This window comes from Equus caballus, chromosome 1 (genome assembly GCF_041296265.1).
Source record: "Equus caballus isolate H_3958 breed thoroughbred chromosome 1, TB-T2T, whole genome shotgun sequence".
In the NCBI taxonomy this organism is placed as follows: Eukaryota; Metazoa; Chordata; class Mammalia; order Perissodactyla; family Equidae; genus Equus; species Equus caballus.
In genome coordinates this window covers 108,829,527-108,840,844 of record NC_091684.1, presented here as the reverse complement: position 1 = coordinate 108,840,844, position 11,318 = coordinate 108,829,527, and the positions used below count along the sequence as shown (strand labels likewise).

The window sequence follows — 11,318 nt, the reverse complement described above, 5'->3', positions numbered from 1 at the left end:
GGGAGCTCACAGCACACAAAGGGAATGACACCAGAGTCCCTCACACTGGGGTTTTCCCGGTGGGGAAGGGGAGCCTGCATCAGGATTCCACACAAGGGTCAATTTAGAGGCCGCTGAGTCCACCTGAGGCAGAGAGGGAAGCCCTCTCATCTGGGGGCCCATGGGCCCCTGGGGAGGGGGTCTCGCCCACCCCCACTCACTGGAGGGTCAGACACCAATGGGCAGACTTCAGGCCCCAGTTGGCAGGGCGGAAACTGAAGTCTGCCTGTGCCTTGTGTCCCCCAAGACTGGTCCCCATGCCCAAGGAAAGCCAAGACTTTTCTCAACTCTTTTATTAAGTCAGAAACGGGTAACAGCAATGCACCTGTCAGGGGCAGCCCCTCTGTGAGGTCCTTTGTGCCGTGTGAGAAGTGTGCTTGTCTCAAGTCAGAAGCCCAACAGGCCTGGGGGGCCCTCCAGGCCAGGAGGAGCCCCGGGGCTGCGAGTTCTCCAGCAGAGTCATCAGCTCCTGGGACCAGAGCCACGTGGCTTCAGGGTGGCTGAGATGGAGCACTGAGAGCAAAGGGGGCCAACCTCTGACGTGGGTGGAGCCTGCAGAAGCTGGACACCCACCTTCTGCTTCCGGCTTTTTCCAAGTGGCAGCCAACGGCCCCGGCTGGGGCTCCCGGGTGGGCAAACCCAGGCCAAGGGCCCCAAGGGATGCCCGCAGGACCAGTGCCGGCGCGGAGGGCCTGTAAGGGGCAGGGCTGACTTGTGGAAAGCGGCTGGTGTGTAACACGGCCTCAGATCTTTATAAAGGGCGCACACAGCCCCCTTCGGAGGCCAGTCATGAAGCACCAAGCAGCACTCTGCATATGGCAGGCGGCCTGGGAGCCACAGGTCTTGACCAAGGGACCAAGAACCCTCAGTCCCTCCAAAGGTGCCCCGGGGCGAGGGGGTGATGAGCCCCAAACTCTAATTCTAGGTGTCAGGATGGCTGTTGGCAGGAGCTGACCTCTCCAGAACCCCTGATGCCGGGGACACAGGAGGTGAAATAATGTTTGGCAGTTCTCTTGGGACCATTTGTCCTTTTTGAGCTCAGAGGGCAAATAGGCCAGATCCAGTTACTAGTCAGAAGGCCAAGATGCCAGAGGGCAGTGGGTGCTGGTTAGGGGCCCGGGGGCTGTGGCCTTGCTGCCGTCCTCTGTGCTGAGCACAGCCCTGGAGCCCCTCTCTGGTCCCCAGCTGACATCTGCTCCTGGCCTCGGAGGGTAGGGCCACATTCTCAGGACCACTGCGGTCCTGTCAGGAGACAGGGTCACTGCTGCCTCTTGGGGTGGGTTCTGAGGAGGGGAGGTGACAGGGCAGCCCCAAAGGGCATCCCTTGGCTAGCAGCATGCGTCACCATGGGCCCTGAGTCCTGCTGTGTGACTGGGCAGGAGAGTGTCTGCACCTGGGCGCAGCATCCCGGGACAGGGCTGGCTTGACCAGGACGTGGCAAGGTCCCCAAGGGGAGGGCCAGACTCCGGGGAGGGGCCCACAGGAGATGTCCTCTTTAGCCTTGGGGGTCTGGGTGTCATTTCCTAATGAAGCCTTGTGGATGTCACCGAAGGCACCTGACAGGTTTCCGCCCCTTACAAGATGTGTCCTCGACTTTATTCTCAGCAACTTCTGCTCTCAGTCCTGGGGGACCCTGCTTCCCCGCGACCTGGGACATCCTCTCTGGGGTGACATCGCAACCCTCCACAGGGAAGGTTAGGCCATGAATGCTGCCCACCTCCGACCCCCCCATGCTGGGCGCTTCCCTGCCTGGCCCCGGCCCCAGCACCTGCAGCAACAGGTGACCTCAAAGCTCTGCAAAGGTGTCCTCCTCCCGGAGGCTCAGAGGGTCCTGGTGTCACTCCACGCTGCTCTGGAAGGTTCTCTCCCTCCGCCAAACACTGCAGAGCAGCAAAGGCCCTGGACAGGCACACGGGGTGCTGGGGACGGCTTCTTCTCCATCTAAAACTCAGAAGAGCCCCCAAGGCCGCTGCTCCTGGAGCTGGTGGGGCTGGCTGCCGGCCCCGGGCCGGGCTGAGCTCCCCGCAGTGACAGACAGGGTCAGGGCCTCTCTGTGACAGTGAGGGCTGCAGCCGTGGGGTGGGGAGAAACACGCAGAGTCTGCGGAGGAACACGAGGGAGAGAGAGGATGTGAGTCAGTGCCCACCTGTTCTGTCCTAACCTGGAACAACAGGACCATCGAGAGGCCGCGTGTCAGGGCTGGAGCTCGGGCCCCCACCACAGAAGGCTGGGCGGGGGAGGGCGGCCCTCCTGTGTCCAGCAGTGCAGCCCTGAACGAGTCCGCTGAGCCACGGTTTCCCCAACGAGAACACGGGAACTACGCATTCACCCTTTCGTTCCCTCCAGCCACATTCCCTGAGCGCCCTCAGCCTGGCAGGCCCCATGCTGGGCGCTGGGGAAGCAGGAGGGCACCCAGACATGGCTACTGTCCCCACAGATCATCCCCCAGCAGAGACACTGCAGGCTGGTACAAATCACTGCACAGAGTAGTCAAGTATCAAGAGAAGTGCTATAAATTAAAAATTAAAGAGCAGAACCAGGACTTCGTTTTTTTCTGGTGGAGGGTGTGGGAAGGAGGTACCATTCAACCTGAGACCCGAAGGATGGACAGGAGTTAGCTGGATGGGAGACAGCAGTCCAGGCAGAAGGAATGGCATGTGCAAAGGCCATGAGGTGGGAATTTGGCATGCTTGAAAATCTACAGGAAAGGCCAGCGAGGTGGAAACAGCAAAGGGCAGACATGGTCAGAGAGCAGGCAGGCAGGCAGGGCAGGGTCAGCCATGCTGTCAGGCAGAACAAGCACAGCCGTGGGGACTGAGGCAGTGGTGAACGCGGTAGGACAGGTCCTGTGGTCATGAAGCTCCCACTCCAGTGCTAGGTCCTCAAGGAGTGTCCACTCTCTCTGAGCACTGTGTTTCCTGAGGAGAACGAGGATGATACATGACTGCCTCCCCCCAAGCTGCCTGAGGGAGGTCTCGTGGTGGCTTCGAGGGGGAAAAGAGCAGCAGGCCCTGGCACAGGCCAGCCGAGCTCTCCACATCCATTCCCCCAGGGGGCCAGGAGGCAAGACCCCTCAGCAAAGCATCCGTCCGCGGGACGGCACTCTCCGTTTTACAGATTTGGTTACAGTTACCCTGCACCTCTGTGTCAGCTTCACAGCGGTGTAAGAGCTGCAAACTAAAGCGCTTACTTACATCTGGTTGTAAAGCACGCACGTACTTAAGTAACATTAAATAAAAGACATTCAAGCCAGCACTGGGTCCTGAGGGACATCTTTCCTTCGAACGGAGTGCCCCTTCACGGCTCCTGGAAGGCCGATGTCCCCGGGGGGTCAGCAAGCTTCCAGGTGTGTGGCTTGGGCAGGCCAGGGCAGCCACTGTTTTCTTGGGGGCCGTGACAGCTCCCCCAAATTCCTCCAAGCTTCTCACAAGTGAGAAGCTGGGTCATGAGGCCCCCCAACACCCCAACATGCTCCAAGGGGGGAAACGCAAACCTCTGGGGCCTGGCCCTGCTCCACCTACTCCCAGCACACCAGGCACAGACAGGGGCGTCCCCACAGGACGAGGCCCCACTGCTGCTCCAAACCAAACCTTAAAGCCACCCGTGCCAGGGTGAGGGGCTGTGGGACCCTGGCCTGGGGGGTGGCACCCTCTGGCATCCCAAGTTGCTGCTGGGAGGAGCTGGTGCGCTGTCCTCGGGCTTCCCCAAGGCGGTCCTAGTCTGGGCCACCTGGATTTCTGGCAGCTGCTTCTCCGAGGCCTGGTTCCCGTCTGTGCAATGGGATGCTCCTCCACTTGGCAGAATGGACGTGGGGCCAGCAGTCACCTGCACTGTCCGTGTGCTGTGGGCTCTGCCCGTCCTGCAGGTTGGTGTGGGGTCTGCCCTGCCGGACTCGGACTGCTGGCTGTCAAGGGCGAACCGTGTCCTGACCCCAGGGCTGGCCCTGGTAAAAGCCAGCCAAACAGAAGACCTCAGGGGCAGGATGGAGGCACAGAGCGGGGGTGTCCAGAGGCCTGAACCCCCCCAACCCCGGCACCTCTCTCACCGCCCCAAGCCCAGCCCTCCATCCTGTGCTCTGGGATTGCCTCCTGGCAGCAATTTCTTTTGAGGCAGGATAGAATGTGCTGAATCGTCCCCTCCTATGGCAGTGACCGAGCCCCCTGCAGGGCCCCCCAGAGCTGGAGTTGGAGCCCTCACTGCCCTGGCGGCTGGGTCTCAACAATGCCCGTGCAGAGAGGCCCAGCTCACGCAGCTGGGACACCTGCTTGGCATGTGAAAGCCCATGAGGTGGGGGGAGCAGTGGTGGGGGGGTGGTGCAGAACTCCGTGGGAGAGGAAAAGAAAAGAACGTTCATGGCTGGTCCACAGTGAGCGGGTAACCAGGGAGATGAACGCCCACACCCAGCTCCAGGGGCCTCCTTGACTGTCACCCAGGGACACAGCTCTCACTGCGACACTGGAGCTAAGGGGCTGGCCCTGGAGGTCCTGCCAGCATTCAGCTTCTAACATAGCAATTCGCCCCCATGGCTGGGCAGCCACACACGCGGGTCCCACACCCGGTGCCAGGGTGCAGACGTGGGGGGCCAGGCTCTCCAGAGATGCCTACAGGCATGGGGCACGTCCGGGGGCTCAGATGCCGCTCCAACACTGAGTAGCTGTGAATCTGGTGCCAACTACCCACTCTCTCTGAGTGTCAGCTGCCACCTCTGTCACAGCAGCACCTGCCACAGAGTGTTCTGCAGGTTAAATGAGACCGTGGCTACAGCACTCAGCAAAGTCTTGCCAAGAGCTCAAAACTGGTGGCGGAGACAGAGAATAAAGAGCTTGGGGACGAATAGGGGTGTCATGCAGGGTGCTGAGGGGCTGCAGAGTGAGGGGACTGCTGGCTGGTGGCTCCTGAAGTCGGAGTCCTGTAAGATGGACAGAGGGGTGAGGGACTGGATGCTCTCCAGGCTGGGAGACAGGGAGGGTGGCAGTGCCCGCAGGGAGCCCCGCCGGTCCTACTCGGCTGCCTGCAAGAGGGACTGTGACAGAGGGTCAGGGAGGCCAGCTGGGGTGGCGGGATGGGTACAGAAGCCATCCTCTGGCCCTGGCACTGAGCCAGGGAATTCTTGGCACAGCCAGCAGTGGACAGTGCCAGGGTCACCTGGGGTGCCCACCGTAGGAGTGGAGCGAGAGGCAGCCTGCACGCTGATCTCTGCCCTTCCTGACCTCCATCCTGGTCCAGAGTGCTCAGCCTGCACTCCCCCTGCACCTCGCTTGGATTCCACGGCGCAGCTCCTCACCCCGCTCCATCTGCTGCCCCCAGGCAGGGTGAGCCCTCAGCTTGGTCCTGGCAACACCATGGTGGCTGCCTGAGCAGCAGCAGCGAGGGGTTGCCTTCCTGCCACAGCAGCCCCATTTCCCAGGGAGCCGAGGGAGGCCAGGCTCATCCTGGGCTCCCACTTCCTGCCCCAGTGCTGTGACCGGCCGCTCCCCAGAGAGCCCAGGGTACGTCCCACCTTTGAAGGAGATCCAGGGAACTCCACGCTGGTCCAGGCAGGAAAAGCTGGACAGAAGGGGGCTTTACAGAACATGGGGACAACCTGTGGGGCAGAGCCATGGAAAGGGGCAGCATTGGGCCAAGAAGGGACTACAAGGAGGGTTCTGGTTGGCTGCTGGGGCCCAGGAGAAGGGAACGGCCAGGATGCAGGCTAATAGCTGCAGCCTAAAAGAAACCTCGGCTCTGATGCAGACTGGATGCTGGCACAGGAGCTCGGGAAACTGCAGCTCTGCAGATGCTTACAAACCAGGCTGAGGACACGGCTCTGGGATGGCAGGGCCCGGGCAGCTTCCAGGCGGATCCAGGCCTGGCCCGGGCTTGTGCAATAGCCTCTCTGCACCTGCTTCCTCAGCCCTGCGACAGGGCTGACGACAGCACTTGCGCCTGGGAATGGGGGACGCAAGGAACAGGCCCGTGCAGCACTCAGCTAGGCTCACGGGAAGTGCCTCCCCAATCACAGCGATCCCGACTGTGGGGATGGACCTTTCCAGAAGGACGGGCTGGCCCAGGGACATCGAGAGGCCTCCACCAAACCATCACCACCACCACCCCCTACATCGCAACCTCGTATTAAAGCTGCCTGAACCTGGCCCCTCACTTGGTCTCGTATTTAAGTACTATGAGTAATACAGGTTTTATTCCAGTTTTCCAGATGGGAAAGCTGAGGCTCAGGGAAGTTAAGTGACCAGAGGCAAGCAGCCAGTAGGAGCCAGCGCCAAGAAGCAATGTGGGCTTCCCTTCCCTCCTCCTTGGGGATGAACCACCCTCCAGGGTCCCGGGGAGGGAAGGTGGGAGCTGCCTGAGGTGGGAGGAGCGTTCAGGCCCCACAGGTGACCACCCCCAGGTTCTAAGTTCCCAGGGGGAATAGGAACCAGACCATGAGGAAACGCCAGTGTTCTCTTTGAGGCTTACTGCCAGGGAACCAAGAAATCCGGCTGGTCAGATTTTTTTCCTAAAGAGGAAGACAGCAGCTTAAAATAAAACAGAAAAACCTGAAAAGAGAACAACGCCCCTTCCTATTCAGGCTGGCCTTTATGAGCCCCAACACCCTACACTGATGGATTTGATGCCTCGCTGGCCAGTGCATCTCTCTAAGGGCCTCGAAGGCCCCGCTGGATGTGATTTATAGCTGAAATGTCCAATTTCACGGAGAAGCAATCCCAGCTAAGACGATTGCTTTCAGCACGCACATTGGCAGCTGCCGGGCACTCAGGAGATGAAGTTTTTGGCCCAGACTGGCTCCAGGACACCCCAGGGCTGCGGCCAATCCCCAGCCTTCCTGCCTGGCCTGTTCTCGCGCTGGGGGTAGAGCAGACCCTGGGATCTCCCACCTGCCCCAGCTTCTTAGAGTCCTGGGGCCCACACCTCGCTGTGCCCATCCACCCTTGGGTCCCCAGACCTCACAGCCCCAGGGCTGAGGACCCGCAGCCCCACCGCAGGTGTGAGGGGCCCAGGAGGAGGCTAGAAGCTGGGACCTGGCCAAGGAGGGTGTGACCAGAACACAAACCTTTCTCTGGCGCCGACAGAGCCACCGCCACGCCAGGCCCTCCCCTGAGCTCCTGCAGGATGGCTTGGGACACCCTAACCCCACTCTAGGACCTGATGCCAATCCCCCCACCCCCAGAATAAGCAGGTCCTTCCTCTGCCCTCCCCTTTCCCTTCACCTGACTCTGCATCTGTCCTCAGGACCTGGGCACGTCCTTCCTTGTGTCTCCCCGTCCCTCCAGCACCCTCAAAGTGCTCCTGAAGGTGTCCCTTAGCTCCTGGCATCCAGTCACCTTCCCTTTTCCCTGCAATGGTCTCGTGGACCAGCAGTACTAAGAACAGAGAGCAGGGGAGGGACTCAGGGGCGGGTCTCTGCAGCGAGCCCCAGCAGGGCTGGCTCCCTCACTTCATGGGATGCCTGCTTCCAGGGCGGCCTCCTCTCCGTCACGCAGAGGGACGGGAGTACCGCCACTGCCCCAGAGCGCCAGCGCCCACCTCAGCCCTTGAGCACTCCATCCATCTCCCCTCTCGTTTCTCACAGGCCCCTGGTGGCAGGTTCTCACCTGGTGGCCCACTGGACTCACCTGGAGCTGCAAGCGTCCCAAGGCCAGGGCCCCGCCCCAAAGACCTGGCTCACGGGGCTGGGTATGCACACCCTCCAGTGTTGGTGCAGTAAGGAATCCAGCCTTGCCCAAACAGAGGTCTAGCCTTTGCCCCCAGCTTCTGGGAGTGATCTAAGTCACACCTGACAGCAGTGTCCTTGTTTAGGGTGAGGGTGGCTATATTACCGTGATTTAGGGTGGGAGCTTTGGGTCATGCTGTACCAGTTGACTGGAGACTGAGAGTAACCACATGGGCAATTAATCAGTCAATCAAGCATATGTGAGGAGGCCCCAGTAAAAACTCTGGACACCAAAGCTTGTGTGAGCTTCCCTGGTGGGTGACACTCCCTGTGGCCTGTCACTCACTGATGCTAGAGAGTAACACTGTCCTGACTCTATGGGGAGAGGACCACGGATGCTTGATGTCTGGACCCCCTGGGACTCCGTCCCAAGCGTCTCTGCCCTTGGCTGATCTTAAATCTGTATCCTTTCCATGTAACAAACCATAACTGTGAACATAAGAGCCTTCAGCACATTCTCTGAGTCCTTCCGGTGAGCGCTTGAACCTGAGGGTGGCTTTGGGAAGCCCCTACCTTGCAGCTGGCATCAGAAGTGATGACACTCTTGCCTGGAGACTGTGCCCTCAGACTTTGTGGGATGGCCTAAACGCCACATACTGTTGTCAAAAGACCCCCGATGATTCTGACCTGCAGCTGGGTCTGGGAACCACCCCACCAGTCTAAGATTGTCATCTCCATGTGGCACAGGGGTCACATGCTTTGCTCAAGGTCAACCGCAATTAAGGTGCAGAGCCAGGCTTTGGTTCCAGAGTTGAAAAAGGGTCCCAGAGCCCCCAGCCAGCTGCTGCCCTACCCAGCCTTCCCTGGAAGACGCGGCAACCTTTACCCAGAGTGGGAACAGGCCCAAGGGGTGGACAGCTCACCTGGCTGGGCTCTGCAGGTGCTCCTCACGCAGGCAGGTGCTTCCAGGTGCTGACAAAGGCCGTGGGGATGAGCGAGTAGGGCACGGTGGTGATGCAGTTCCACGTGTCCGAAGTGGGGTCATAGCAGTCCAGGGTCTTACACCTCTGGGTCCCGAAGTAGCCCCCCACCACATAGAGCTTGTTACCCGAGGCCAGGGCATGGCAGGACATGCGCTTGGCAGTCATGTCCCCGATCCGAGTCCACTGGTTGGTCTCGCAGTCGAAGCGGTAGGCCGAGGCAGCCGTGAATTCCGTGTCACCTCCCATGATGAAGATCTGGCTGCCCAGCACGGCGGCGGCTGTGTACCGCCAAGGCTGGGGACACTCAGCCTTGATCGTCCACCGGTTCTCCGAGGGGTCGTAGCACTGGACTTTGGACACCATGTCCCGGTGGATGCTGGTCCCCCCAAAAACAAAGAGCTTCAGCTTGGCACTCACCACCGCAGCATTGCTGACGCCATCTCTCAACGGGGCCACCATCGTCCACTTGTTAGCCCCGGGGTCGTACTTCTCCACCTGCTTCAGGGAGACAGAAGGGGAAGCTGGGAAGACACCTGCCAGGGACGTGTGTCCCCCGACCACGTAGAGGCAGTTCTCCAGCTCAGCCGAGCCGTGGCCGAAGCGGGCGATCAGCATCGGCGCTGCCTTGGACCACTCTTCATGGACAGTGTCGTACACCCACACGTCCTTGGAGACCCCATTCTCAGAGCCCCTGCCCCCAGTCACATAGACCTTGCAGCCAATCGCCGAGGCGCTGAACTCCTTCCGGGGGCTGGGCAGGTCCGCCTTGGGGATGATCTCCTTGGCCTTGTGGTCCACCTGGTAGATCTTGTCACACATGAAGGTCTGGCCCCCCAGGATGAGCAGCGTGTGGCCCGCCTTGCGCGGCCGGGCACAGGGGCTGGTGACCACCCCGTCGTTCTGCAGGATCTTGCTCTTGCAGTGGAGCGCCTCGTCTATGAGAAGCTTGGTGCGCTCGTCCGCCATGAGCAGGGCCTCATCGGAGATGGCCTCCTTCAGGCAGTCAGATGGCAGCAGGGCCAGCCGCACACTCCGGAGCAGTTCGGGCAGGTGGGCCTTGCGCAGCTCAAGGTCATGCTTCACCCACTGGAGGATAGCCTCGAAGACCACCCGCTCGTCCTCTGTCTCCAGCTCATCACTCGAGATGAGGTCCAGCAGGGTGTCCTTGGACAGGCTGTTGAAGTCCTCGCTCTGTCGCACCGTCTCAAAGTGCACCAGGCACATGCGCCAGGAGAACTCATAGAGCCGGCGGCACTGGTGGGCGTCGGACAGGAGCATCATGCCCAGGCAGTTGGAGGGGAAGAGGTTCTTCTCCAGGAACTCCGCAGCAGCGTCCCGCACGTCGTGGAATTGCAGCATGTCGCCCGCCTCCAGCAGGGACTCGGCGTTCTCCTCGTTGATGACGATGCGGGACGAGTAGGCAAAGTCCAGCAGCAGCTCCAGCACCTCGGGGTGCAGGTTGTCCTGGAAGTTGACCGTGTCATCCCGGCTCTCCCGCAGGCCGTGGCTGAACATGGCCTCGAAGTAGCGGCTGGAGGCAGCCAGTACGGCACGGTGGCAGGGGAAGGCGCGGTCGCCCGCCCAGAGAGTGACATCGGTGAACATGCGGTGCTTGCGCAGTGTGTTGAGGTGGGCCAGCACGCAGTCGGGGTGCGAGGCCTTGTGGAAGAGGGTGATGTTCATGGACCCCGTGCTGCCCCGCGACTTGCGGGTCTCGTGGACGCTGACTGACATGCTGAGCCAACCTGCTGGGCACAAGGCCATAGGTGAGAGGGCCCCCTCCTGATGCACAGATTTCGGAGAGTGCAGACTCTGACTCCCTGCCCACTGTCCTCATGGCAGCTAACCTTTAAGCTCCTGCCCCCAGCCGCCCTGCCCTCTCCCACCCCTCCTCGCTGCTCAACTCTGCCAAACCCAGACCAAGCCCCTCCCTTCAACGCATCGCCAAGGACAACTTGGGCAGCAGAGACTGGGCTTCACCCCTGCCCTTCAAAATTGCTTTTGCCCCAGCTCTGGAACCAAACTTCTCTAGCCTGGAGATGAGCTACCCCTGGGCGAGCTGGAACTGCAGCTGCCTCCCATGGTGACAAGAACATGCAAATGGTGTCCCCAGCTAAGGGGATGTCCAGGCAGTAGTAAGTAGCGTGTGCCCTGGACCCCATTCCACCCTCAGAGTGGTCCTCTGGGGACGCTGCTCCTGCGGCCCACTCGATGGCGAGGGCAGCCAAGACTCAGAGAGGCAGAGCGGTTGCAAAGTGCCGGAGCCAGGATTCCCACATGGGCCGTCCAGCACCAAGCCGAACCGCCCCCTCCACTGGCCAAGGGAGACTGCTCCCTGCAGGGAGACTTCTGAAACCACGTTCCCAGGGAGCCACAGACGCCAAGCAGAGCCGTACACCCCCTCTGCTTCCGGCCGGCCCTGTCCTGAGCTGGGCTCCGAACAGCCCTGCCAGACCCTCAGCACCCCACCCTTGGAAAGATCCCCAAGAGCTGCCATCACTGCCCAAGCGCTCAGTGGAGACACGTCCTCCAAATCCAGAGGCCTCCTGGCCCAGCTGGGACGAGGTGAGGCCAGCGGACCAGTGAGTGGCTCACCCACAAGACACCTGCTCAGTTCTGAGGTCCCAACCGGAAGCCAAGACAAAGGC

At 60.9% G+C, this 11,318-nt stretch overlaps 1 protein-coding gene across 5 annotated transcripts in view; it reads right to left on the bottom strand.

Annotated features, from left to right (window-relative positions):
* Window positions 1–317: 317 nt before the first annotated feature.
* The window catches only part of KLHL25 (kelch like family member 25), a 34,230-nt gene continuing 23,229 nt past the window's right edge, over window positions 318–11,318 (bottom strand). For 2 of the 5 annotated variants that reach the window (XM_023650541.2, XM_070267013.1), the window contains exons 2-3: window positions 8,611–10,415; window positions 318–2,139 (exon numbers count right to left, since the gene is read on the bottom strand). In XM_023650541.2, coding sequence (XP_023506309.1) covers window positions 8,635–10,404 — 1,770 coding nt within the window. In that variant the 5' untranslated portion in view covers window positions 10,405–10,415 and the 3' untranslated portion in view covers window positions 318–2,139; window positions 8,611–8,634. Of the gene's footprint in view, window positions 3,983–8,610; window positions 10,419–11,318 lie in introns of all 5 variants that reach the window. The other 3 variants (XM_023650548.2, XM_023650556.2, XM_070267006.1) reach the window with 3 other exon arrangements.